The sequence below is a fragment of the Crinia signifera genome, chromosome 9 (genome assembly GCF_055691185.1).
Source record: "Crinia signifera chromosome 9, ASM5569118v1, whole genome shotgun sequence".
Lineage (NCBI taxonomy): Eukaryota > Metazoa > Chordata > Amphibia > Anura > Myobatrachidae > Crinia > Crinia signifera.
In genome coordinates, this window is record NC_139225.1 from 111,328,809 (window position 1) to 111,351,911 (window position 23,103).

Consider the following 23,103-nt stretch of genomic DNA (forward strand, 5'->3'; position numbering starts at 1 on the left):
AGAGGTTAGGGGTAAGGCTGCAGGAGGGGAGAGGTTAGGGGTAAGGCTGCAGGAGGTGAGAGGTTAGGGGTAAGGCTGCAGCAGGGGAGAGGTTAGGGGGTAAGGCTGCAGGAGGGGAGAGGTTAGGGGTAAGGCTGCAGCAGGGGAGAGGTTAGGGGTAAGGCTGCAGCAGGGGAGAGGTTAGAATACACGTGGGGAGGTGGAGGAACTCAGGGAGGCTGAGCTGACTGTGCACCCATGTGAACAGGGCCGCCAAGAGGTATCGCGGGCCCCGGTAAAATTGTGGGGGTGTGGCCTAATGGTGGGGGCGTGGCCATTAGGCCATGCCCCAAATGTTTAAGGGGCTGAAAAAGACTCTAAAGTTGAAGGGAGGGGGCGGGTTTGTTATTCCCCCCCCCCCCCTCAGAGGCAACAGCAGCAGCACACACCTACAGCATGTGCTGTGCTGACAGCAAGCTCAGTATGAACTATCATGCTGTCAGTGAGATGCTCATGCTAAGCCTGCTGTCAGCGCAGCACATGCTGTAGGTGTGTGCTGCTGCTGGGAGGGACGGAGGGGGAAGGGGCAGACCAGGGCCCCCGCCGGGTCCCCACAGCAAGCCCAGGTAATTAGTACCTGCTCCCCCAACTTCTCAGCAGCCCTGCATGTGAACAGCGGAGTCTGCAGTCCTGGTGGGGTGCGGCGGCACTCAGACATAATATACACGAAGTCAGCGTTGTCACCAACAGTTTCAAAGCTACCTGGCTCCTTTAGCAAGGTGTTTAAGAGAACAAGTTTCAAATACAAATGTGCTTACCTATACACCTCGCGATTCCGAGGCGTGAAGTTGATTTTATAACTTCACATGTATTCCGCTTCCGCTTGCCACGCTTCGGGCTCAGTGGCTCGCTGCGCTCGCCACACTATATAAAATCAACTCCACGCTGACGTGGATAGTGGGGGTATGAAAAGGTCGGAGGACGCGTACCGGCGCCCTTCGCGGGCTCGCTGCGCTCGCCACGATTCGGGTTGGCATTTATAGTGGCGGTGGCGTTAACAATGGGGGTGCATATAACATACTAATCACCCATCAGGGTGCATGTACAATTAAATCATCGTTTTGATCGCATCGATCGCATCACATTCCATTTTAATGGCATGCGATGCGATTTTAAAATTGTACAGTGTGGCTCCTAGGACCCGAAAATCGGGTCCCGTCGCATACCATCGCATACCACTAATTAAGGCATGCGATGGTATGCGATGAGCGCCGTGCTAGGAAACATGTACCCAATTGTTATCATATGAAATATTTATTAAAACAATCTAAAACAGTGCAGTGTCACAGCAATCCATAATGCAGTAAGTTCTTGATGAATATGAACTAGAAATAAATAAATACATTATTAGATTACAGAGCTGTTTTCTTAAAATAGTAGTAGTAATAATAATTAATTATTATAATAAAAATAATAATAATAATAATAATAATAATAATAAAGTGCAGGGTGTGTACTGTGTAATTTCCTCCTGTATGAGTCCCATGTTGTGTAGTTATATTGGGATGCTCATATGCCTGTGTGCTGTGCTGGGACTGGGAGGTGTCGCTGTGATCTGCAGGCATATCCCATACATTACCCTGAAGCTCACACAGACGGCACACACAGAGGCTCTACACCGCGCATGCGTACCGGCGGCTGGGTCTCTGCAGGGCTACTCTGTGTGTACTGGGCCTGAGCTGAGCCTGGGCCGCCGCGGCCTCACACAGAGCTGGGCTGCAGGGGGCGGGCACGGAGAGGACACATCTTCCCTCGTACAAGCCATGAAACCGATATGAGCGCAGAGCGGGGCGTCCGTCTGCTGTAGCCCGGCCTGGGGCAGGGATGAGCCATTGAGGGCTGCCGTGCCCGGCGCACATCTCCGGGGGCTCAGCGCTAGCAGCCACTATGGCTCAGGAGAAGATGGAGCTGGACGTGGAGGTCCCGGGGGATGGGAGCCTCAGGAGGTCCAACAGCGCCCCCCATATTAATGGGCTGAGGTGAGAGAGGGGGCCGCTGGAGATGCACTGTCGCTGGGGTGCAGAGTGGGAGTGGATCCCCGGGACAGAACATGGGGTGCTGCTGCGCTCATATGTGGGGACAGAGGTGTAACCTATACATCTGCTAATAGCTGCTGTAACTACTGCCAGGCTCTGGGTTTATTGTGGTAACTCTGCACCGTCCTGCTGTGTGCAATACTATCTCTGCTGCTAACAGGAGGGTGGATGGGGGATCTTGCTATTTGCCTTATAATCATTTATTTGCATGTGCATCTACTGTTTGCATTGTACAAAAGTGTACCATATGTATGGTTGTGTGTGTGTGTGTCTATATGTGTGATATATATATATATATATATATATATATATATATATTACACGCACACACTCTCGAAATAAAAAGGATCCAATCACAGTGGGTAAATGTGTTTGCCGATAGACGGCGTGGCATTTTACCCAGTTGTGCATGTGTAGTGAATGGCTTTGCCTCGGTTTCTTCATTTCAGGATAGTTGTTTTGCACGGTCGGGTGTATGATGGATTCCTCCAGATCAGTGCAAATTTCTTAGTTCAGAAGGTGAGCATGCTCCAGAAATTTATCACAGGATGAAGGTGGTGCACGTTGAGCAGTGTCTCGCATGGTGCACCACATTCCTGTGGTGTTGGCATTATGAGGCATGACACAGAAGTATCAAGGACTTGCCATGGCCCAGGCAGGTGCACATTCTCATCAACCCTGCCACGATGTCGGTTTTGGAGGATCTCATTTGTCAGAATTGTCGGATCGCCACATGTGAAATTGCTGCTGCTCTGTCAATAAGCAAGGGAACTGTGCATCACATAAGGGTGTCGTATAGGGTACCGACAGTCGGGATCCCGACAGTCATTAGCCCGACATCGAGATCCCGACTGCCCGGACTCAGACAGCTTGGTGAGAGCAACAAAGCTCTTTGCGGGCTCGCCACACTGCGGGCATGGTGGCACGCTACGCTCGCCACCTATTCTATTCTCTCTCTATGGGGGTCGTGGACCCCCACGAGGGAGAATAGCCAGTGGGCCTAGGGCAACCGTCTGACGGAGTTTTGACAGTCGGGATCCCGACGTCGGGTAAATGACTGTCGGGACCGCGTCCGGCACCCTCACATAATCCACTACAAGCTTGGTCATGGCAAAGTTTGTGCAGAGTGGGTGTCCAAGCATCTGTCAGAGAATCAGAAGTTGTCGAGAATGGGTGTTTACTTGACCCATCTGTATGCTCGCCTTTTGCGTGAAGAAATTGGACAACAGCTCTTTGCGCTGATCTGGAGGGATCCATCATTCATCTGACCGCGCAAAACATCTTTCCAAGAATGAAAAACTGTGGCAAAACTATTAGCTACACATGCGCAAATGGGGAAAAATGCCATGCCATCTATTGGCCAACACATGAACCCACTGGATTACATACAACGCTGCTTCAGCAAAAGTCTCCTTTTCATTTGGGCACACCTTTTGTATTAGTATCTAATCTAAATAGGTACATTCATTATGTGACAAAACCTCCGATATAAGAAGTAAAGATGCACCGTGTTGTATATGCTCTTACTAAATGGATAAATCTAGATCTGTTTTGAACAACTTGTAATTTTTGTAACTACAAGTTTCAGCATACCATGTTAACAGAGCATGCTGGGGTTTGTAGTCTCTAAATATCTGGAGAGCTACAGGTTGTCATTGACTAAATTCGATCCTACATACGGCTGCTAAAAGGGTGCTGTCTAAGGGTTTTTATTCCCTTTTATTTCATATATTGTTTTTTTTATGTCTTCTGCAATAGAATGGGGCCATTTTCCAGGCATATTGGTAATAGCACAAACTGTATGCTGCAAATGGTGTAAGTTTATAAAGCTATTATTCTACCTTATAAGACAAAGAGAACCACGATTTGTCCACGCAGCTTTGTTGTCGTGTAGTTCACACATTGAAATGGCTTCAGTTCTATTCCCAAGGACCTTTTATTACAACTTGTATGCAGGATTACAACTTGTATGCAGTATGTCTACCTATGAGCTGCGACCATGCGACTGTAGTGTAAATGGGCTTTCTGTAAAATCCTTAAACAAGAAAATGGTTGCTGCAGGGTACGAAGTAGTTTAATTAAGATATTAAAGTGTACTCTAATATAACCTGTTATAACGGTTTCTTTTCTAGTGATCATGCACAAGTGTTTCAATCATATGGAGGCCGAGCTCGCAGGAACAGTACTACTGTAGTTCAGCGCCAAAGTCTGGTAATATAACCTGAACAATGTACACAGTAGAAAAAGTTGGTATAACTCCTAGCAATCAGATGTTTGCATTCATAGCAAAATGTTTTTTTTTGTGAATTATCGCACCTTTGTTCAGTGCATCATCTCTCTATCATATTCCTTTGGTTTTAATTTTTTTTTGTTAATTTAGAAAGAAATTCATAATTTTTAAGACCCCCAAATAAACTCCCAATAACTACAGTTGCACACCATTACTAGTAAGACACCCATTATTTAGTGGGGATATTTATGCAGTTTGTATTTCATCCATTCACCGGTATATGAAAGTCTCTATATCCATGTTTCGCAAAAGCGGTCTTCATGGAACACTAACATGGCATGTTTTCAATATATCCTCAGAATTATTCGTATCACCTGTAGATCTATTTTTACTCAATTAAGACCTATGTGCTTGAGCTAGATTATCTGGGAAATATGCATTATTCAGTTTTAGACAAGCCCTAGAAACCTGATGATTTCAGCCATATATCAGCAGCTATTTTCACCACAACTGAGTGATCTGTATACTGTATGAGATCTTGATTTAGTTTTTCAGTATTGCACACTCGGTAATTTGTGGCAGTCTTAAATGCTACATGTATGGGTATTCTAAGCAATGGTTGTTCTCCCCAGATTGTTTTGTTAAGTGTGTGGGGTAAAGTAGTAGTGTTATTGTTGGATAATTACAAATGCTAATGACTATCTTCTGCCCACAGATACCTTCTTCTTCTCCTATAAGGATTCCAACCAGTAGACTGGTTCAACTGAAAAGGGTAGGAATTGGAATTTTAGAAATAATTAACATTTGTCTGAATCCTAAAAATGATTCTAGTACGGAAAACTAGTACTCATCGCGTGTGTGGTTCTGTAAATGTGTTTGAGTTTTTTTTTTTTTTTTTAAAGTCTTTGAAGAATACTTTATTAAGAGTTCCACAATGTGCAGTAGTTATATCTTTACTGTAACCAAATATGTAATTATAAAATGTTCTTCGATTACAGGGGGGGGGTGTCTTGGGGTGGACAGAATTGCAGGTGAAAGTGATAAGTTAACTGTGAAACCGTATTACTCATATCACTTGTTGATTTTACTTGTAAATCTGTAATCACTTATTGTACTATTCAATTATATGTGTTAAAGGCCCCCATCCACTGGTCCAATTTGAGCCAATTCTGATGGATGTGTTTGACATTCCATCGGGTCTGATGTGCTGTCCTTCTAGGCATTGGAGAACGGGGTCGCATGCGACACATCACATGTGAAAGGAATGTATGCGACCCTGAGCAGCTCAGGGGGGATCGGATAGCCATAAACTGCTGCGGGAAGTCACAGCAGTGTATGGCCACCTTAAGTGTTTAACCCAATAATTCTTGCTGGTTTTACCCCTTAAGTTAGGATGAAAGTGGAGGTCTGCCTGTACCCCAGGAAACAAAAATGTATTAGATAACAGCAGCGGCGGCTCCTACCTTATTGGGGGAGGGGGGCTGCCTCTGGCCACAGTGGGGGTGCCACGATTCAGGCACCCCCCTGTCGCCGCTGCTGCCTCCAGTCCCGGCGCCTGTGTGCTGGATGATTGACAGGCGCCGGGACTGGCGCATGCGCAGTACACACGTGTACCGCGCATGCGGCCAACTTCAGCAATCTTGGTCCCGGCGCCTGTACAATGTAAGTTACAGGGACCAGCGCATGCGCAGTACCTATATAGGTACTGCGCATGCGCATCTGCCGTTTTTGCATGGCAGCCCGCACAAAGGTGTCCTGGAGGGAGGGAACACCTCCCAATGGGACTGCCTTTGTGACTGGCAGGTCAGACTTCCAATTGGAAGTCACTGCCAGTCACAGTGAAGCCAGAGCAGTCTCACAGACTGCATCTGGCTTCACTACAGTGGCAGTTTTTCCCGGGGGGGGGGGGGCTGCTGCAGCCCATAGGTAAAAACCGCCACTGGATAACAGTATAGAAGTTTATTAGTGACCGTGATAAGTGTTTGGGGGTCTTTAAATGAGTGAAAGGGCTGTTATAATCCTTTTTCCAAGACCGTACAAAATTGCTAGAAAGCAAGTGGTTCCCTGCAAAATAAATGCTGTCCGTAAATTAGAGTACATAGAATTTCCCAGAGTGTAAATTTTGCTATTTAAAGCGGCTTTTAAATAATCTTCAAAAAAACAAAAACCTTAAGATTGCAGCGCCCACATATACCCTCCCACATACTGTAAATTAACCAATTTTCCTGCATTTTGCACGCTTTCACCCCAAAAATGATGCCAATTAAGATAATTAAAGAATTCTAAGTGGCTAGTTAAGCATTAGGCAGGGCTTTCCTGTAGTTCTAAACCAAGCCCCCACTTTTCACCTGCTCAGAAGGTGGTGAGAAAAAAAATTGTGTTAAATCCTATGGAGAACTATTGCCTGGTAACATCCGCTGCAATCTGAGTTATCACATGTTATTCAATCCCCCCCTTAATGCACAGAACTGCAAATATTCCATACACAAAGCGCACCTACTGTAAACGTGTCCATACACTATGGGCCTGATTCTGGTTGGCTCGGTAAGCTGCGAAGATGGCAGCTTACCGGGTCCCAGTGTGCCCGTCCCGGCATAAAAACACTATGAAAACACACCCCCTTGCATGTGCCCGCGGCAGGAAAAATTATTCGATGTTTGGCGACCATCGAATGATTTCTCCTGGGCTCGCAAATATAAGTCAGTGGAGACTTGTCACGCTTCGTCCCACCCGCATTTGCATGGGAAAGCCCAGCGTTTTCATGGGGACGCCCATAAAATGCTGGGCGTTCCCATGTCCCAGCCCCGCCACTGCCCCCATCCTCCCCCTTCCATGTAAATCGCCAAGGCTGCTCGCAGTCGGAGTTTGCACAAATGCGCATGCACAAAACCCAACCATCGGGGCAGGGGCCAATTTTGGTTCACTGTGAGTGAACCGGAATCGTCCCCTATGTACGATATGGCCCATTTTCTACATGATTTTGTGCATTGAGTCATTAAATCGTGTGAAAGTGTCAGTTCATATGTCATTTACATGATCAGATGCACAGTCCGGTACACATCGAAAAAGAGCCGCCGATTATCACTGCTGCATCAAGGATACATTGTATACCACGGCAGTGTATGTGGGGTTGCATGCGATACAGCATATGCTAGATGACCGCATACAATGTATCGTATGCGATCTATCCACCACCGAGCGTGTTGGCTCCCCAGCGGGGACTTGCCCAGGTATTGCAAGCATCATTTATGGGCATCTTAGTTCAATCTGTAATGTAACGTTAACCTATTATCATTGATTTGTGTTAAAACAAATTTCTAAAGTTTTTCCCAATGTTTTAGCCTCTCCGGCTGCATAGTCTTGTGGCATATTTATGCAATGAGGGAGTAATCCAACAAAAAACATTGCCCATGGCACTTTTAATTTTGGTTAACAATAGGAAAGGTAATTACAGGTGTTTTCTGTTTACTTTCCTGAGACTGCTCATTTCTTGGCATTTGATTTTATACAATGGGAGGAGAGAGAATATCTCATTGTGTGTGGTTGTATTTATCAGGGCAGTGTATGAGGGATGTTGTGTGCATATTAACATATCTAACCTGTATGTGATGTCAATATTTCTCTAAAGGGCTGAGTTTCAGCTGTGTTAGCCAGATACTGCTGCCTTACAGGACAATGCTTGAACGCCTTCATCCTTGTTTATATTTATACAGGAGGAAGGGGTTGACTTGATGGATCGTGAAACCGCTCGTGAGCGGTGAGTAAACAAAAATGTACTGTATTTATACATTTGAAACCTTTTGTGTTCTAAATATTATATTAAAAAAATTTAACTGAATTAAAGGTAGTTTTTAATCCTATGGGAGCTGTAGTAGGCTCAATGGGATGGAAAACTAATTCCGAGTTGCTAGTGCAAGTTATTGAAGGCTGGAATATAGTTTGTATATCTTGTTCAGTAAGGAGTCTATTAGTGTTTCTTTCTAATGATTTTTTACTTGCATTTTGTGATTTCTTTAGAGAGATCCAGGCTGCTATGCAGATGAGCCTCTCCTGGGAAGAGAACTTTAGCCTGGTACGATCCTAATCCTTTTGAATTAATAATAAAATAAATCGATACATTTATCAGATAGCTATTCGTAACTAGCTCTCTAAATAAGCCGCCTATATTAAACTATAGTTGCCCATACTTACTGGGTTTGGATGACCAGTTATAGTAACTTAACCCTTTGAGTGCTAACATATCTGTGAGAGAGATCAAAATACCTGCTAAAAATGCCAGCGCCGCTCACATTTATATAAAATCAAATGTTGGGGGGGGGGGGGGGGGAGATTGTATTTCCTATATAAATGTATTGACTGTAAATTGATATTCAGATGAGCACATATGCGTAGATATTTACTAATACCCCTTTCACACCAGCCAAAATTCCTGAATAATCGTTATGGTCAGAGAACATGCGGATCGTTGAATTCTGGGTACTTGTGTATTATCACGGCGCCCATCGCATACCACTAATTAAGGTATGCAATGGGACCCGATTTCAGGGTTTTAAGGGCTGACTGCACCATTTTAATGTCGCATCGCATGCCATTATAATGGCATGCGATTCGATCATAGCCGATTTTACATTGTACAGCCACCCTGATGGCTGATTCCTTTGTTAAATGCACCCCCCAGACCCAATTTTTAATTGTACAGCCACCCTGATGGGTGATTACTATGTTAAATGCCCCCCCATTTTTAACGCCACCCCACTATCAACGCCAACCCGAAGCGTGGCGAGGGGCGGCGGTACGCGTCCTCCAACCTTTTCATACCCCCACTATCCACGTCGGCGTGGAGTTGATATTATATAGTGTGGCGAGCGCAGCGAGACATCGAACCCGAAGTGTGGCTGCGCTCGCCACACTATATAAACTCCACTCCACACCAACGTGGATAGTGGGGGTATGAAAAGGTCGGAGGACGCGTACCGCCGCCCCTCGCCACGCTTCGGGTTGCGTTGATAGTGGGAGTGGCGTTAAAAATGGGGGTGCATTTAACATAGTAATCACCAATCAGGGTGGCTGTACAATTAAAAATTGGGTCTGGGGGTGCATTTAACATAGGAATCACCCATCAGGGTGCCTGTACAATTAAAAATCTGGTCGCATCGCATGCGATGCGACCCCATACAATTCCCTACGATAGAAATCGGGGGCGCCGTGATAATACACAAGTACCGAATTCTGTTCCGATTTACATGTAATAGTCGAAACTGCGACAGTTTTCCAGTGACCGTACCATAGTAGATTATGGTCTTCGTTATAAAATGTAACTTTTAAAAGTTCTCTCATGTTTCTCAGTTGGAGATTTGCAGAAACATTGTTCTTGTAGAGCAAAGTTTCTCTTTTAATGCCTTTTTTACAAGAAAATACACTATTTCGGGGATTGCTCAGGTCTGAGTGGTATGCAGTCGCAATGTGTGGCCACGTGTACGCTTCAGATTTCCGGTAGAACGACATCACTCACTTTCTGTGCTGCACATCACTAGCAATGCTGATTATTGGATCAGCCTGCATGCGTGATAGGAGTGGATTGTGTGATTGTTGTTCGACTAAAGCCGTGCTTTTTTCTTAATTTTATTTTCTGTTTTCCTTTTTTTTTTTTTTTTTTTTAGAGTGATAATGATTTTGACAAATCAGAGAAATCGTCTTCACCAAAACGTATTGATTTTGCCCCAGTGTCTCCAGCTCCTTCGCCTACCAGAGGAATAGGGAAGGTAAGCTATACAAGTTCTAGCCCTGTGATATAACTGATGTGGTATTTAGCATAATTAACCTTGACAGACCCCGTACCTTCCTAGGGCACCCCTCTTTTGTATATGGTAGATAATCACGAGATGGGTGTCATGGCTTCCAGACTTTAAAAGGGTCATTCAGATCCCAAATTATCTGCAATATCATGTGCAAAGTACCGATGCTCATTGCATGGGGATTTCTTGGCCACTGTGATGGGCAGCTTGCGTGTCACCATGTGTGTCACAAGCCTTCCGATAGTTAGTGATCCGATGTCTGCATCCTAGGACACCTTCTGTTGCAGTATTATACATCACTATCCCTGCTTCAGAACTACAAAGTACCAAGTCTGTTCCATAGGGCATCTGTAAGGAGATATTTGAGTAGATGGGAAATGTGACTGCCTTATATGGTAATGTGTATACAGCATAGATCTTCTCTCATGTCTCTCCTTGCCACCCACAGCAATGCTTTTCACCATCTCTACAGATGTTTGTCAGTAGTAATGGCTTGCCTCCGAGTCCTATCCCAAGCCCTACACGGCGCTTCACAACGTAAGTATAATATATGTGTTTGCCGGAACACTACAGGGTGATGTGACGTTCTCTTCCTTCTGAGGAGCAATAGCTTAGTGGGGGGGGGGGGGGGGGGGTGTTTAAAGGGCATCTCCGCAATCTCTTCCCTTTTCTGCAGAGGCACGTATTATAACCAAACACAGGCTGAGGTACTGGGCAGAAGGGCTTACAAGAGGTGTATTACATAATGTCAGCCTTCATTATGTTGACATAGTTGTAATGTCGACATTAACCATGTCAGCTTTGACGTGTCCAAAGTGTTTATTTTTTATTTTTTTTAATGATCTGACTAAAGCTGACTCTATTATGTCGCCCTCTCTGGTGTCGACATTCTGACTGCATACCTTCTCCGGCGGCTTGTGCCTTCAGACTTCTATTGCACATGCTGAATATTTCTGTATGAAAATCAGCAGTGCAGGTCCCCTGCCACAATCAGTGATGTCTGAGGGTCTGAATTCAGCCAGGGTTTGGGTTCCATGCCAGGTAAGGGTTTAGGGTTTTGTTTTTTAAAAATGTTTCTATTGCATAAATCTCTCTGTACAGAAGTTTATATATTAATTACTTTGTTATTTAACTAATTCTTTCCAATTCACACGACTACACTCTTTTTTTAACTGTAGCCTCCTGTTGTAGAGCCTTGTCTTTCTTTTTGTCTAGATATACCTTTTATGATTCGAGCCCCCTAAACGGCTTTTAGAAATCTTTATCACCCTCCATAAGACACTGTCATACCACTTTCAGACAGAATAGCCCCTAAATCCCGGCTTTTACTCGCCATTTGAGTGCCAGGTTGTTCTGCGGTTACCAGGTTAAACATTTCTACCCCTTAATTTACTGATTGACACAGGTTTTTCTTCTGTGGAAAAGCGTCACCCGGGTAGAAATTCCCAGTTCTTTGACCCTGGCAAATTTTTGGGTCGAAAACCTTTCGCACAAGAAAAGGACCCGTGTTGAACAGCAAACTACCGGGTAGAAATGTTTAACCCGGTAATTTTGCTTTTCTGTATAAAAGGGGTATAATCCATCCAACCTCTGGAGTTTACAAGCTAACTAGTTTTTAGTAGTGGTGTTAATTTCACTGAAATGTTTGTATTTCGTAGGATCCTGTAAGTTGTACAGCTTTCATATGACATAGAATTTGGGTGATTGGTTTATGTAGTTGGCACAGATTTGGCAGTAGTCATGGGAATGTAGTTTAGGTCCTCACATTATGCATATTTGTACTGATGCAAATCCTATGCTGTCGTCATTCCAAACTCTCTCAGTAATTGTAATAACTTGTCTTGAGAGTAACCTTTACTGACAGTGATTAGAATAAATTAATTTTATTGGTGGAAATAATGTTCTGGGGAATATAATTTCCACCAATAAAATTATACTAATCACTGCATCAGTAATTGATACTCTCAGGACAAGTTATTACAATTACTGTGTGAGTTTGGAATGATGACATCATATGATTTTCATTAGTACAAATATTTAAGTATCACTGGTATAGTGTTTATTCTAGCACCCCCCCACCTTTCAAAACACATGCAGTTCCTCCTCCCTGCCTGGGGTGTTGCTGTCTGTTTTTGGATTTTCTGGTACAGTCTGGTCTGTATTGAGATACAGGCAACAATGGGATAGACACTACAGCAGACAGCGACACCCCAGGCAGGGAAGAGGAACTGCATGGGTTTTAAAAGCTCTGGGGTGCTAGAATGAGTACTATGGTAAACCATCGATTATCATATCACTGTATTTTTTGCTCCGCTTTTTATGGTTGACAAAGGAACATTTTGTATCCTGTATTTTTCTCTTTGAAATATATGCCAAGGTGCTTGTATAACTTCTGCTGTCCTATGTTCTGAGCTGTAACCAGGACGTCAGCGTTAGTTCTGAATGAATCTGTGCGACGTATCCAATTTAATATCTTTGCTGTTGCTACTACACTATAGATTATTTACGCTACAATTCTACTATAAACATTTGGGTTCTTCTTTACTTTCAAGGCGCCAGCATGGCGCCGTGCTACTTCCGGCTTCTACGCTCGCCACAAACTATGTAAAATAAAGGAACTTAACGCCATGCCAACATGGGTAGTTCATACCTCCACTATCCATGTTGGCATGGAGTTGATTTTAAATAGCGTGGCGAGCGTAGCGAGCCACCGAGCCCGCAGCGTGGGCGAGCGAAGCGAGCCCCGCAAGGGGACTCAGACGCACGGCGTCATGCTGGCGCCGTGAAAGTAAAGAAGTACCAACATTTGTTGTAAGTAATTGCATAGGTTTCACCAGAGTACGTAATATGTTTAATGCGATTTAAATGAACATTGGTAATAAATAAACAAGTCAACAAAGAAATGTGCGCTTAAGCTGCCTAAGGGATACTTTGGTCAAATGACACACCACTTCATCAAAAGCATACAGTACCACAAATGAGGCCAGTGAGTCCCTAGGCGCTCTGTTACAGTAGATTTTGCTTCAGAGTTTTCATTCAAATGGAGATACTCGAAAAAGGAATGAAATACATACAATAGGGTGATACTGTTGTATACATATAGACTATACATACAGTATCTGTATGGGTTATATCATCCTCCTATTTTAAACGATAGAAATTTGTGTATACAACAGTATCGCACTATTGTATGTTTTTCTTTCCTTATCGAGTATCTCCATTTAAAGGAAAATCTACTGGAACAGAACGCCCAGGGACTCGTTGGTCTCATTGGGGAATGGTAACAAATAAGTTGGCACACATTCCTGTACAGACCTATAGAGTTACTCAATATGACACACAAGTAGGGCAGTTTCTTCTATTTGTGTCCGTATGTGTATAATTATCTGGAAATTGTTTTGTAGATTTTAATAGTCCTTTTTACCATTTAAGTTGTGCGTAAAGTCATAGGTGTCCGTGAATAAATGGATTTAATGACATATAGCATGGGTCCTCAAACTGCGGCCCTCCAGATGTTGTGAAACTACAAATCCCAGCATGCCTTGCCACAGTTTTAACACTCCCTTATAGCAAAACTGTGGCAAGGCATGCTGGGATTTGTAGTTTCACAACATCTGGAGGGCCGCAGTTTGAGGACCCATGACATATAGGAATAAAGTTTAATATAAATAAAAAGTGTATATCTCTCATTTAGCAGGAGGAGCCAAAGCCCTATCAACTGTATACGTCCAAGTGCATTTGGTCCCATAAAGCGAAAAGGTACAGTGCTAAATATTCCTCCATTGTAGATAGTTCTACTCGTGCATGGCAGATGTTACTGTTGTGCCCATCTCCATGGTGCATCAATGTGTCCAGGTCATGCTAGAGAAATCATATGAGGAGTTATCAGGGCTGCCAGTTATGAAGCACAGACTGAGCGGTAGTATATTACTCCTACACTATCCTGCCTCTGTGCCAGCACAGTTGTACAGGAGGGTTAGAACTTGCAGTTCATGTCTCACTTACCGAAGAATTAAAACAAAAATGAAATGATTATTTTTGCTAATACTAGAACGTTCAGCAGTACTGAAGCTGGGACTCGTAGAACTCTGAGAAGAAAGTGCTGACCTAGCACTATAGTGAATGCTGCAGCCCGTCCTTCTGTAATAATATGTATATGAGTCTATATGCTGCTTACTAAATGTTCTTCGTTGTATGACGTTTGGCGAGGTGAGGCTCTTCTGTTATACTCCAGTATAATCAGAGTTTAACTATACAAATTACCTGAAAAATACAAGAGAGATCCTAAATGTCTTCTTTGTACTATTCTAAGCATTTTTATAGTCTTAAGTCCTGGAGTGACAGGTGAGGCACTGCTTGTCCACACATATACTGCCACACTTTTGTGTAATGTCCACATGAGCCCTCTGGTACATATACAGCAGGGATGGGGAACCTTAGGCCCGCCAGCTGTTGTTGAACTACACATCCCAGCATGCCCTGCAACCGTTTTAATATGGATATATATATATATATATATGTGTGTGTGTGTGTGTGTGTTAATCTGGCTCTTATATGGTCTCCCAAGCCATTTATAACACTGCTTAGTTCTGAATATTTGTGTAAACCTATTTTTTTTTCCTTCATTTTTTCAGTTGAAATGGAAATAGAAAGTCCTCCAAAGAGATTGTTTCAAGGAACAACTAACATGCTTTCCCCGGACATCACGCACATGTCAGATTTCAGTTGGTGAGAAAACAAGATATAATTATTTTTTATTTATGTAATTGGACCGGTTTCGCTAAACCCAGCCCCCAGTTTGGTTTATGTGAAAACCAATATACACTACAGTAGCAGTTCCCAAACTGGGCGCCTCAGGGCTCTTGCATGGGTGCCTGGTGTTGGTGGTCCAGGACAAATTCTAATTATTTGTGGTCATTGTTATAGGCAAATTCCGCGCTTGCGGCTTCTAATCCTAGAATATGTGGACAAACAGAATTAACTCCTGTGATATTCATGTCTATCTGATAGACAATGTCTAGGTCGACCGTTTTAGATAGACATACATATTGTCTACATGATCAAAAGAATGACCCGAGCAAAATGTCTACATGGCTAAGGGTGATGCAATTTTTTTTTTTTTTTTTTTTATAGCCAAACAAGGCACCTGGCGTTACACTAATTTGGGGTCCACATGCTCAGGTGCAACATTGACACTAAAAAAACATAAACGCTTATTGACCCTTTTTCTAGGAATGTATTTCAATGTATTTTATTCCATATTTTCTTTTTTTGTGCTATCTCCATAAAAGATAAAAACTTGTGTCCTAAGTTTGCCGTGAAAACAAATCTGATACTTCTAAAGGCCCCCATACTAGTAAGATTTATCTGACCTGTAAATTGCATCTGATTTCCCTTGAACTTCCCCAGCAGCTTCCCAGGGGGCCTACATACAATTTGACACTTTATGTGCCATTTTATACATCCAATTTGCGTCAGATAAATCACATGTGATTTATCTGACGCAGTGTCATGTGATTTACAACACCACACGGCCTAGCAGCCCTGACCCCCTGAGCCATCTGTGGAGTCCCTGATCCTAGGCTGTCCCTATGAGCCCACGTCCCCTGTTTTTACCACAGGATTTTCTGGTAATCTGTCATAAATACATTGTGCTGGTAATCACATATACTACAATACACAGTAAATTTTATCCCATGTAAATCGCATTCAATTCTCAAAGTATAATAAATATTCCCATTAGTGCTGTCATCTTTAACAGATGTGTTTTCTTATATCTTTGCTTATAGCTTGTGATTCAAGACTCCCAGACATAGCATGGTATGCAGAATTTCATAGCATACTATATGCCATGAGAGGAACCATGGGTACTTGTGTATTATGACAGCGCCCGATTTTACTACGTACGCAAATGTGATAAAATCGCATCGCATGCCGTTTTGGTATGGCATGTGATGTGATGCGATTTTGACGCTTATAATGGCATTTAATGTACTATACCATTAAATGACATGGTGGGGGAAATTTACTAAAGGAAATTTGTAAAAAATAGGTGTATTTGTATCCAGAGATACACTTATTTTTGACATTTACTATCCCGAAAATACAGCAATTCGTATTGATAGCACATCAATACGAATTGCTGTATTTTCGGGATCGTAAATAAGTGTATTTCTGGGTACAAATACACCTATTTTTTTTTTACAAATTTCCTTTAGTAAATTTCCCCCATAATGTCATTTTTAAGGCCCCCCCCCCCCCAGTATCGACGTGATCCCGAAGCGTGGCAAGCGCAGCTGTACGCGTCCGTCTGACCTTTTCATACCCCCACTATCCACGTCGGTGTGGAGTTGATTGTATATAGTGTGGCGTGCGCACGCGTATTATGTTACATGTATTACGCATCACCTCGCGGGGCTCGGTGACTCGCTCGGTATGAAAAGGTCAGTCGAACGCGCTCGCCACACTTCGGGATGATGTGGATAGTGGTGGGGTGGGGGGCCAAAATAAATGACATGATATGTCATTTAATGCTATCGGCCATTAACTGGCATTATTCGGTTCCATCAGATCCTATATCGCATCGCATGCCATACTATAATGCCATGCAATGCGATTTTTTTATTGCACACCATCGCATCGCATGCCATAAAATAATGGCATGCAATTTTTTATCGCACCCTATCTTTTTAATGGATTCACTGACACAGAGCAGTGAATACATTATATAGGAAAATCGCTTTGCATCGCATGCCATACAATATGTCATGCGATGCGATTTGACTACCGTGAATAGCCCTCTACACAAACGGCGTAGTGGGTGCCTTGATAATACACAAGTACCGAACCATGCCATGCAGGCAGTGTAGACAGTCACTTGCCTGGGAACCTCTTCCCAATTTTCATTACTATGCTTTATGCTCCCAAGATGCCACACTGTTGCTCACCACCTCCTCCACTTCTCTGCAGTGCCACCCAGGGCCGGCGCCACCACTAGGCAGCTCTAGGCATTTGCCTGGAGGGCAGCAGTTTGCCCCTTATCCCCAGCATGTGCATATAGCTGGCGGCGGCGGCGTCCCTACAGTGCTGGAGCGGGCAGGGGTGTCCGTGCCGCGGGGGTACCTGTGGCGCTGTCACTGTGTATAAAGCTGCTGCTGGCGGGGTCCCTACAGTGAATAGAGAATAACTAGCGCTATGCAGCGGCGCGGGAAGCGCTTCTGATTTTGAAAACGCAGTTACAAAAGGAAAACAGACAGACAATGGAGCTGCGCTTTGCAAAATCATATACAATTTATTAAAATATAAAATAACTCAGAATAAATTTCATACAATTAATTTAGTGGCCACTGTGACAAACAAGACGAACACACATATAACAATGCTCTGTTTAGAACTCGAGTGAGTTTTATTCCACTAACATGTGCACATGAGTGGGGGACAGTTACTCCCAATAATTGGGAAGTTTTAAAGTGATACTAACCGGTTTATATTAACGTAAAGGACTAACAAGTTGAACACCGATTAAAACATCCTACTAACAATTCTAAACAGAGCATTGTTATATGTGTGTTCGTCTTGTTTGTCACAGTGGCCACTAAATTAATTGTTTGAAATTTATTCTGAGTTATTTTATATTTTAATAAATTGTATATGATTTTGCAAAGCGCAGCTCCATTGTCTTTTTTCCTTTTGTAACTGCATTTCCAAAAGGGGTTGGTAATCCCCCTTTATTGGGAGCTGCTGCAGTGCGAAATCAATCAGCGCTCAAACCATTTTCCTTTTTTTTTGTGATTTTGAAAACACTTGCTGCACGCTGATTGGCTGAATCTCAGCCAATCAGCGTGCAGCAAGTGTTTTCAAAATCAGAAGCGCTTCCCATGCCGCCGCATAGCGCTAGTTATTCTATATTCACTGCAGGGACTCCGCCGCCTCCAGCAGATTTATACACAGTGACAGAGCCGCAGGTACCTCCGCGGCACGGACACCCCTGCCCGCTCCAGCACTGCAGGGACGCCGACGACGCCAGTTTTATAATACAGGTACCACCCCACCCCCCGGGCACCGGGGCGCCCCCACCCCGACTCGCCTGGGGCGCTCCGGTGCCTTGCACCGGCCCTGGTGCCACCACATACTGTATGCTGAGCCAGATTACAGTATTATATACAATGATATAGTACATTTAAAGTGCTGGCTAGGAAAGACGTTTACCTTACCCACTCAACAATGCAAGCCATCCATAGCAGTGATAGCACCTGTTAAATATGTCAAGTGCGCATCTGTGCACCAAGTTCCATGCGCAATGCAAGAGGAAGGGAGGGAAAAGTGCAAAGCACATAACTGCATAGCAAACATCCTGGGGTATCTTACTGTATTTGAATAAAAAGAACTAAAGAAGTGCTCCGTCACCTCTGGGCTGAGTTCCAGCAGCGTGCGGTGTCTGCGCGGCTCTCTGTGGACTCCTGTGTGTTAAATTCTTATAACACTAGAGTCTACAGAGAGCCGCGCAGGCAATCAGGTGCCGTACACTGCCGGAGCTCAGCCCAGAGGCGACGGAGCACTTCTTCTTTTACCGCTTAGTGCTGTCACTACATTTGTGACAGCCTGACAGGAAACTGCGGCGGCTTCTCGCCGGCGGCCGTTTCCGGTAACGTACACCTGCTGCGGGGGGTGGGAAGAGGGTGCAAACATATAGATGTATCGGATCTGATACATCATGGGTGAAAAAGCACCCGCGATATGCCCATGATGGGTCAGATTCCGATATATCTTATGTTCTGCAGGTCCGACGCCCTGATCCGATCTGATGCGCACGGGACCGCGCATCAGATCAGATGTCAAACACATGCGATTTTTGGCCGATTTCACCCGATTTATCGGTCCAAAGGGCCGAAATCGGGTGAAATCGGCTGAAAATCTCATAGTGTATGGGGGCCTTAAGGCTTGTAAACTAAACTGTGTTTATGAACCGCTGGTCTAGAGTGAGCAATGTTACCAGAATCCTAGTTGGGCTATTCTCACCAGGTGGCAAGAGTTGTACCCTCTAATACCGCTTTCAAGCCACAAATGCCGGGTAGGACACGGGTCCATCCCGGGAGGTACCCGGCATTTGCGGTCTGAAAGCTCCACATCAAAACCGGCTTATTGCCGGGTTGGAGACGTCACACGGGGCGGGGCTGAGCTGCGTCATCGGGGGCTGCGGAGAAGGCAGAGCTTGGAGCTGACAGCGCTGCCTCCTCCATACTGTGAACGGGACCCGGGCTACCCATTCACATTGCCCCTGACACGGGTCAGAGCCGTGTTTAACCCTGGTCGTAACCAGAGTTCAACTCCCATTTTGCTCGACCTGAGGTGGCCCTTTCAGACCGCACCTCAACCCGTGTTGGGGCCGCAAGCACACTGCAATAATCCAGGTATATTGTGGTCTTAAAGTGGTATAAAGGTGTGTACACGCTGTGCGCTTGCCTTACGAATTAATTGGAATCATTTTATGCCCCGTAGTTTTGCCCTAAATTAACAAAAGGGACTGTTTTCAGGACACAACATGCTGTTTGGTAGGTGGGAATTTCTGGGAACCTGGTAGACCACTTGATGACATAGGTGTAGTTGTCAGGTCCAAGAGATGGGAACGCTAAGCCTCTGGGCCCCATAGCTTTGGCACATTCGAGTTCATTTGCTAGAACATATAGGAATGGCCAACAGTACTTCATTCTGATTTGTGACCTTTTTGATTTTTGCAGCATTTCGTCAGACCTTGACAACAGCAGCATCTGCTCCTCCTCTGACTCTGCATCCAAAGATGGCTGTGTCACCGATTCTCCTGTGACCTGTTCGAACTCCTGCTCTTCATTCATATCCCTGTGCGATCTGTCGCCCAAGTGACTGCAGTTATTCAGCCACAACTTTCCTTCCTCCCCTATTTAAAGACGGTGGAACAATCATTTACCTTTGGTTCCTGTTCCCTACTTATTTTATTTTTGTTCATTCTAAATAAACCTCCTTTTCACCCCCCATACCTGCCTGACGGACTGTTACAGGACTCTGGATGAAAGGAGTGGGTCTGTGTAATTTGTGTACAGAATAGTATGTACAGTAAAAGTGTTGCCTGCTTGTTCCAGGTATTTATGCAAAATATGAATTTGAAATATATCTTTTGCTTTGTTAATTTATTTTTGATGAGTATTTGTGTGTGGTCTGCAATCATAGACTAAGAATGTAATTTTATTTAGCTCGCCATCATAGTGGCTTTGTACGAGGGGCTTAGAAAAAACACCTGTACCATGAGTTTATTATAAGTGGGTGCAAATTCAAGTTTTACAGAGAAATCTGGAACCTGAATCTGTTGTTTGGTATGTGACTTAGTACAGGGCGCTCTAACATGCCACCTCCCCCCAATCCTAAATGCCTCCGCAATATTTCTTGCATGATTCCTGACTTGCCTTAGTAAATATGCCTTTCCTTTGTAACGTGCTCATGCTGCCTTTGTACCCGGTATATCTGCTTTCCCCCACAGTATATCTATGTGGGACGAGCAGATATTTTCAGGCATCTGGCCCTGCAGCATGCACAAGGGTTGTATCTGCTTTTTGTTTGTCTTTAACCTCTGTCAGCGCTTCTAAACTTGGAGTAATGTACAAGCACAAACTATGTTCAGTATGTATTTCCTCAGACTGATTTTAAAAGAACATTTATTTCTAAAACATGACTTATCCTTCAGAGAATTGTGTAAGTGTTCATCGGAATCGGTACATCTGTCAGAACAGACTTAGGTCTACAGTCATTAGGTCGACAGGGTTAAAGGTCGACATGGGTTTAGGTCGACAGTCATTAGGTCGACATGCGTTTTTCACTGTTATTTTTCCCCCGAATGTCGACACAGTCGACATGGACACAGTTGGAGTTGAACCACAGCCCCTCGCATCGCTTGCTTCGCTCGCAATGCTTCGGGCACGGTGCCTCGCTGCGCTTGGCACACTATTGTATTCTCCCACCGCGCCTAGTGGATGGTAGGGCATGAAATACCGCCTGTCGGCACATGTTGGCTCAAAAAAACAGTGAAAAACTCATGTCGACCTAATGACTGTCGACCTAAACCCATGTTGACCTTAAGGCATGTTGACATTGACCCCTGTCGACCTGTAACCCTGTCGACCCTGGGGCCAGTCGACCTTCCGGGGTCGACCTAATGACTGTCGACCTAAGTGTGATCTGACAGATGACCGTTTCCCTGTTCATCCTATGGCACAACTTCAGTAACACCCTCCATTTTAGTTTAGTTATTGGGTACTGTCTTGTTTTAGTTATTGGGGACTCATCGTGGCTGGATTGCCACCGCTCATGCCCGTTTGACATGCCAAATTCGCACCCATGGCGTGGAATTGCCATGTAGCAATATCACTGCTCAATGTATATATATTAGCGGCAAGAGATAATTAAGTGCCCCAGTATGGTGACAGGATGGCACCAATTGCCCCGGCAGTCGCACGTGGTGCTAGGAGTGGCAATGATGAGCGTGGCTGAATCTGTATTTCTTCTACAATCAATTATCTACTGTGTAAATTACATGTAGCTGACTTTCCCAATACAGCAAAAAAATTTCAAGCCTGTTATAGCGACACCTACTGGATAGAATAGGTTACTGTCCAACATCACATAGACGATAGTCCATAGTTTAATAACTTATATATAAATTATATAATTGTTATTGGGGCAATTTGTATAATGAATCACATACATTATATGTCAATAAGTAATTGAATTCACTAGGGCGGATTGATGCCAATGATGAGTGACCGTAAGCCATAGAGTGGGCTCTACACCTCCATGAGGTCACTTTCCTCATTATGTGATTGCCTGCATTCGCTTGTTACGGTCACTAAGCCTGTGGCAGGATCTGGCTACATGTCTTTATTGATCTGTTCCTTTCTGTTCTTCAGTTAGCTTCTGCAAAATGAACTTGTGTTCACGCGTTATGGCGTGTTTGATGTTTTCCATGTTCCTGCGATACACGTTGGTGAAGAGTGCTGTTTATATTGTACTAGAACTCTGCACAGCTTTCAGTGACTATGACAACATCTATCATTTGTATCTATGCAGGTTACTAATTATCAAACTGTTCTTTTGCGTTTGTATCGGACTAGAGCTGGGGTGGCTCACGTCTTTGTGTCCAACCTTAAACAGTGGCTGAATCTGGTACTCTAGCCAGGATGGTCTTCCAAGAAGCGCGTGATCCATAATAACATTATGTAACTTATTTACCACATACATACATTCTGCTGGGTGTAACTGCATATTCTATATGTGTTCTTGTACAAAACAGCACTCTATAGAGCTGGGCATCCGGTCACTATTGCGGGCACATTGCCCCCCCCCCCCCCCAGATTGTACCAGCAATTGTAGTTGAACAAATCCTTGCTAAACTACCACCGAGTCTGAATTAGGCCCATAGGTTGTTCCCCATGAGAAAAAAAAAAAATTTAGGGATTTTTTTTTCTTTTCCTTTCTACCATTGTATTGTATTGGAGTGCATGTTCTGCTTTACATTTACGTAAATCCAAAATGCATGTAGCTTCATATATAGTGATCCCGCCATCTTTATGGCATGCGGAAAATTAAAATTTTGTTTCCTGCATCCTCTATCTCAGGGCTGGGCAACACCGGCCCTCCAGATGTTGATGAACTACACATCCCAGCATGCCTTGCATCAGTTTCAGCATGGCCACATAGCAAAACTAATGCAAAGCATCCTGGGATGTGTAGTTCATTAACATCTGGAGGGCCGGTGTTGCCCAGCCCTGCTCTATCTGCTAACCCTAGAATTATGAGATAGTATCACATGCTAACCCAAAAATGTTCCCTTTGCTTTGTAAGGGGAATTATCTGTTTATAATACTCCTGTGAGGTCATTGATTTTTGAGAAAACTTTGTTACCCTCGCGTGGATGGCACCCGTAGACTTCTAATCCACTGACGTCTATTCCGCAAAGATTTTTACAGAATGATGGTAA

General features: G+C 44.1%; 1 protein-coding gene and 1 non-coding gene across 2 annotated transcripts; both read left to right on the top strand.

Annotated features, from left to right (window-relative positions):
* Window positions 1–1,610: 1,610 nt before the first annotated feature.
* On the top strand, window positions 1,611–21,133 carry LOC146035846 (P2R1A-PPP2R2A-interacting phosphatase regulator 1-like). The gene is made up of 10 exons (XM_083159522.1): window positions 1,611–2,018; window positions 4,208–4,286; window positions 5,021–5,077; window positions 8,019–8,062; window positions 8,323–8,377; window positions 9,966–10,067; window positions 10,549–10,637; window positions 13,795–13,859; window positions 14,735–14,828; window positions 19,838–21,133. Exons 1-10 carry the CDS (start codon window positions 1,927–1,929, stop codon window positions 19,977–19,979), a joined length of 819 nt encoding a protein of 272 aa, XP_083015648.1. The 5' UTR covers window positions 1,611–1,926; the 3' UTR covers window positions 19,980–21,133.
* Window positions 13,901–14,041, top strand: LOC146040045 (small nucleolar RNA U109). Its single transcript, XR_014463216.1, has one exon. It is a non-coding gene; the product is annotated as a small nucleolar RNA U109 (small nucleolar RNA).
* Window positions 21,134–23,103: the final 1,970 nt, after the last annotated feature.

Excerpts from the sequence above, each read along its gene's own strand:
- LOC146035846 (XM_083159522.1), top strand. The coding sequence starts at position 1,927 with ATGGCTCAGGAGAAGATGGAGCTGGACGTGGAGGTCCCGGGGGATGGG. Across the intron at positions 5,078-8,018 it reads GACTGGTTCAACTGAAAAGG|GAGGAAGGGGTTGACTTGAT; the intron begins GTAGGAATTGGA and ends ATATTTATACAG. Across the intron at positions 10,068-10,548 it reads CTACCAGAGGAATAGGGAAG|CAATGCTTTTCACCATCTCT; the intron begins GTAAGCTATACA and ends TGCCACCCACAG.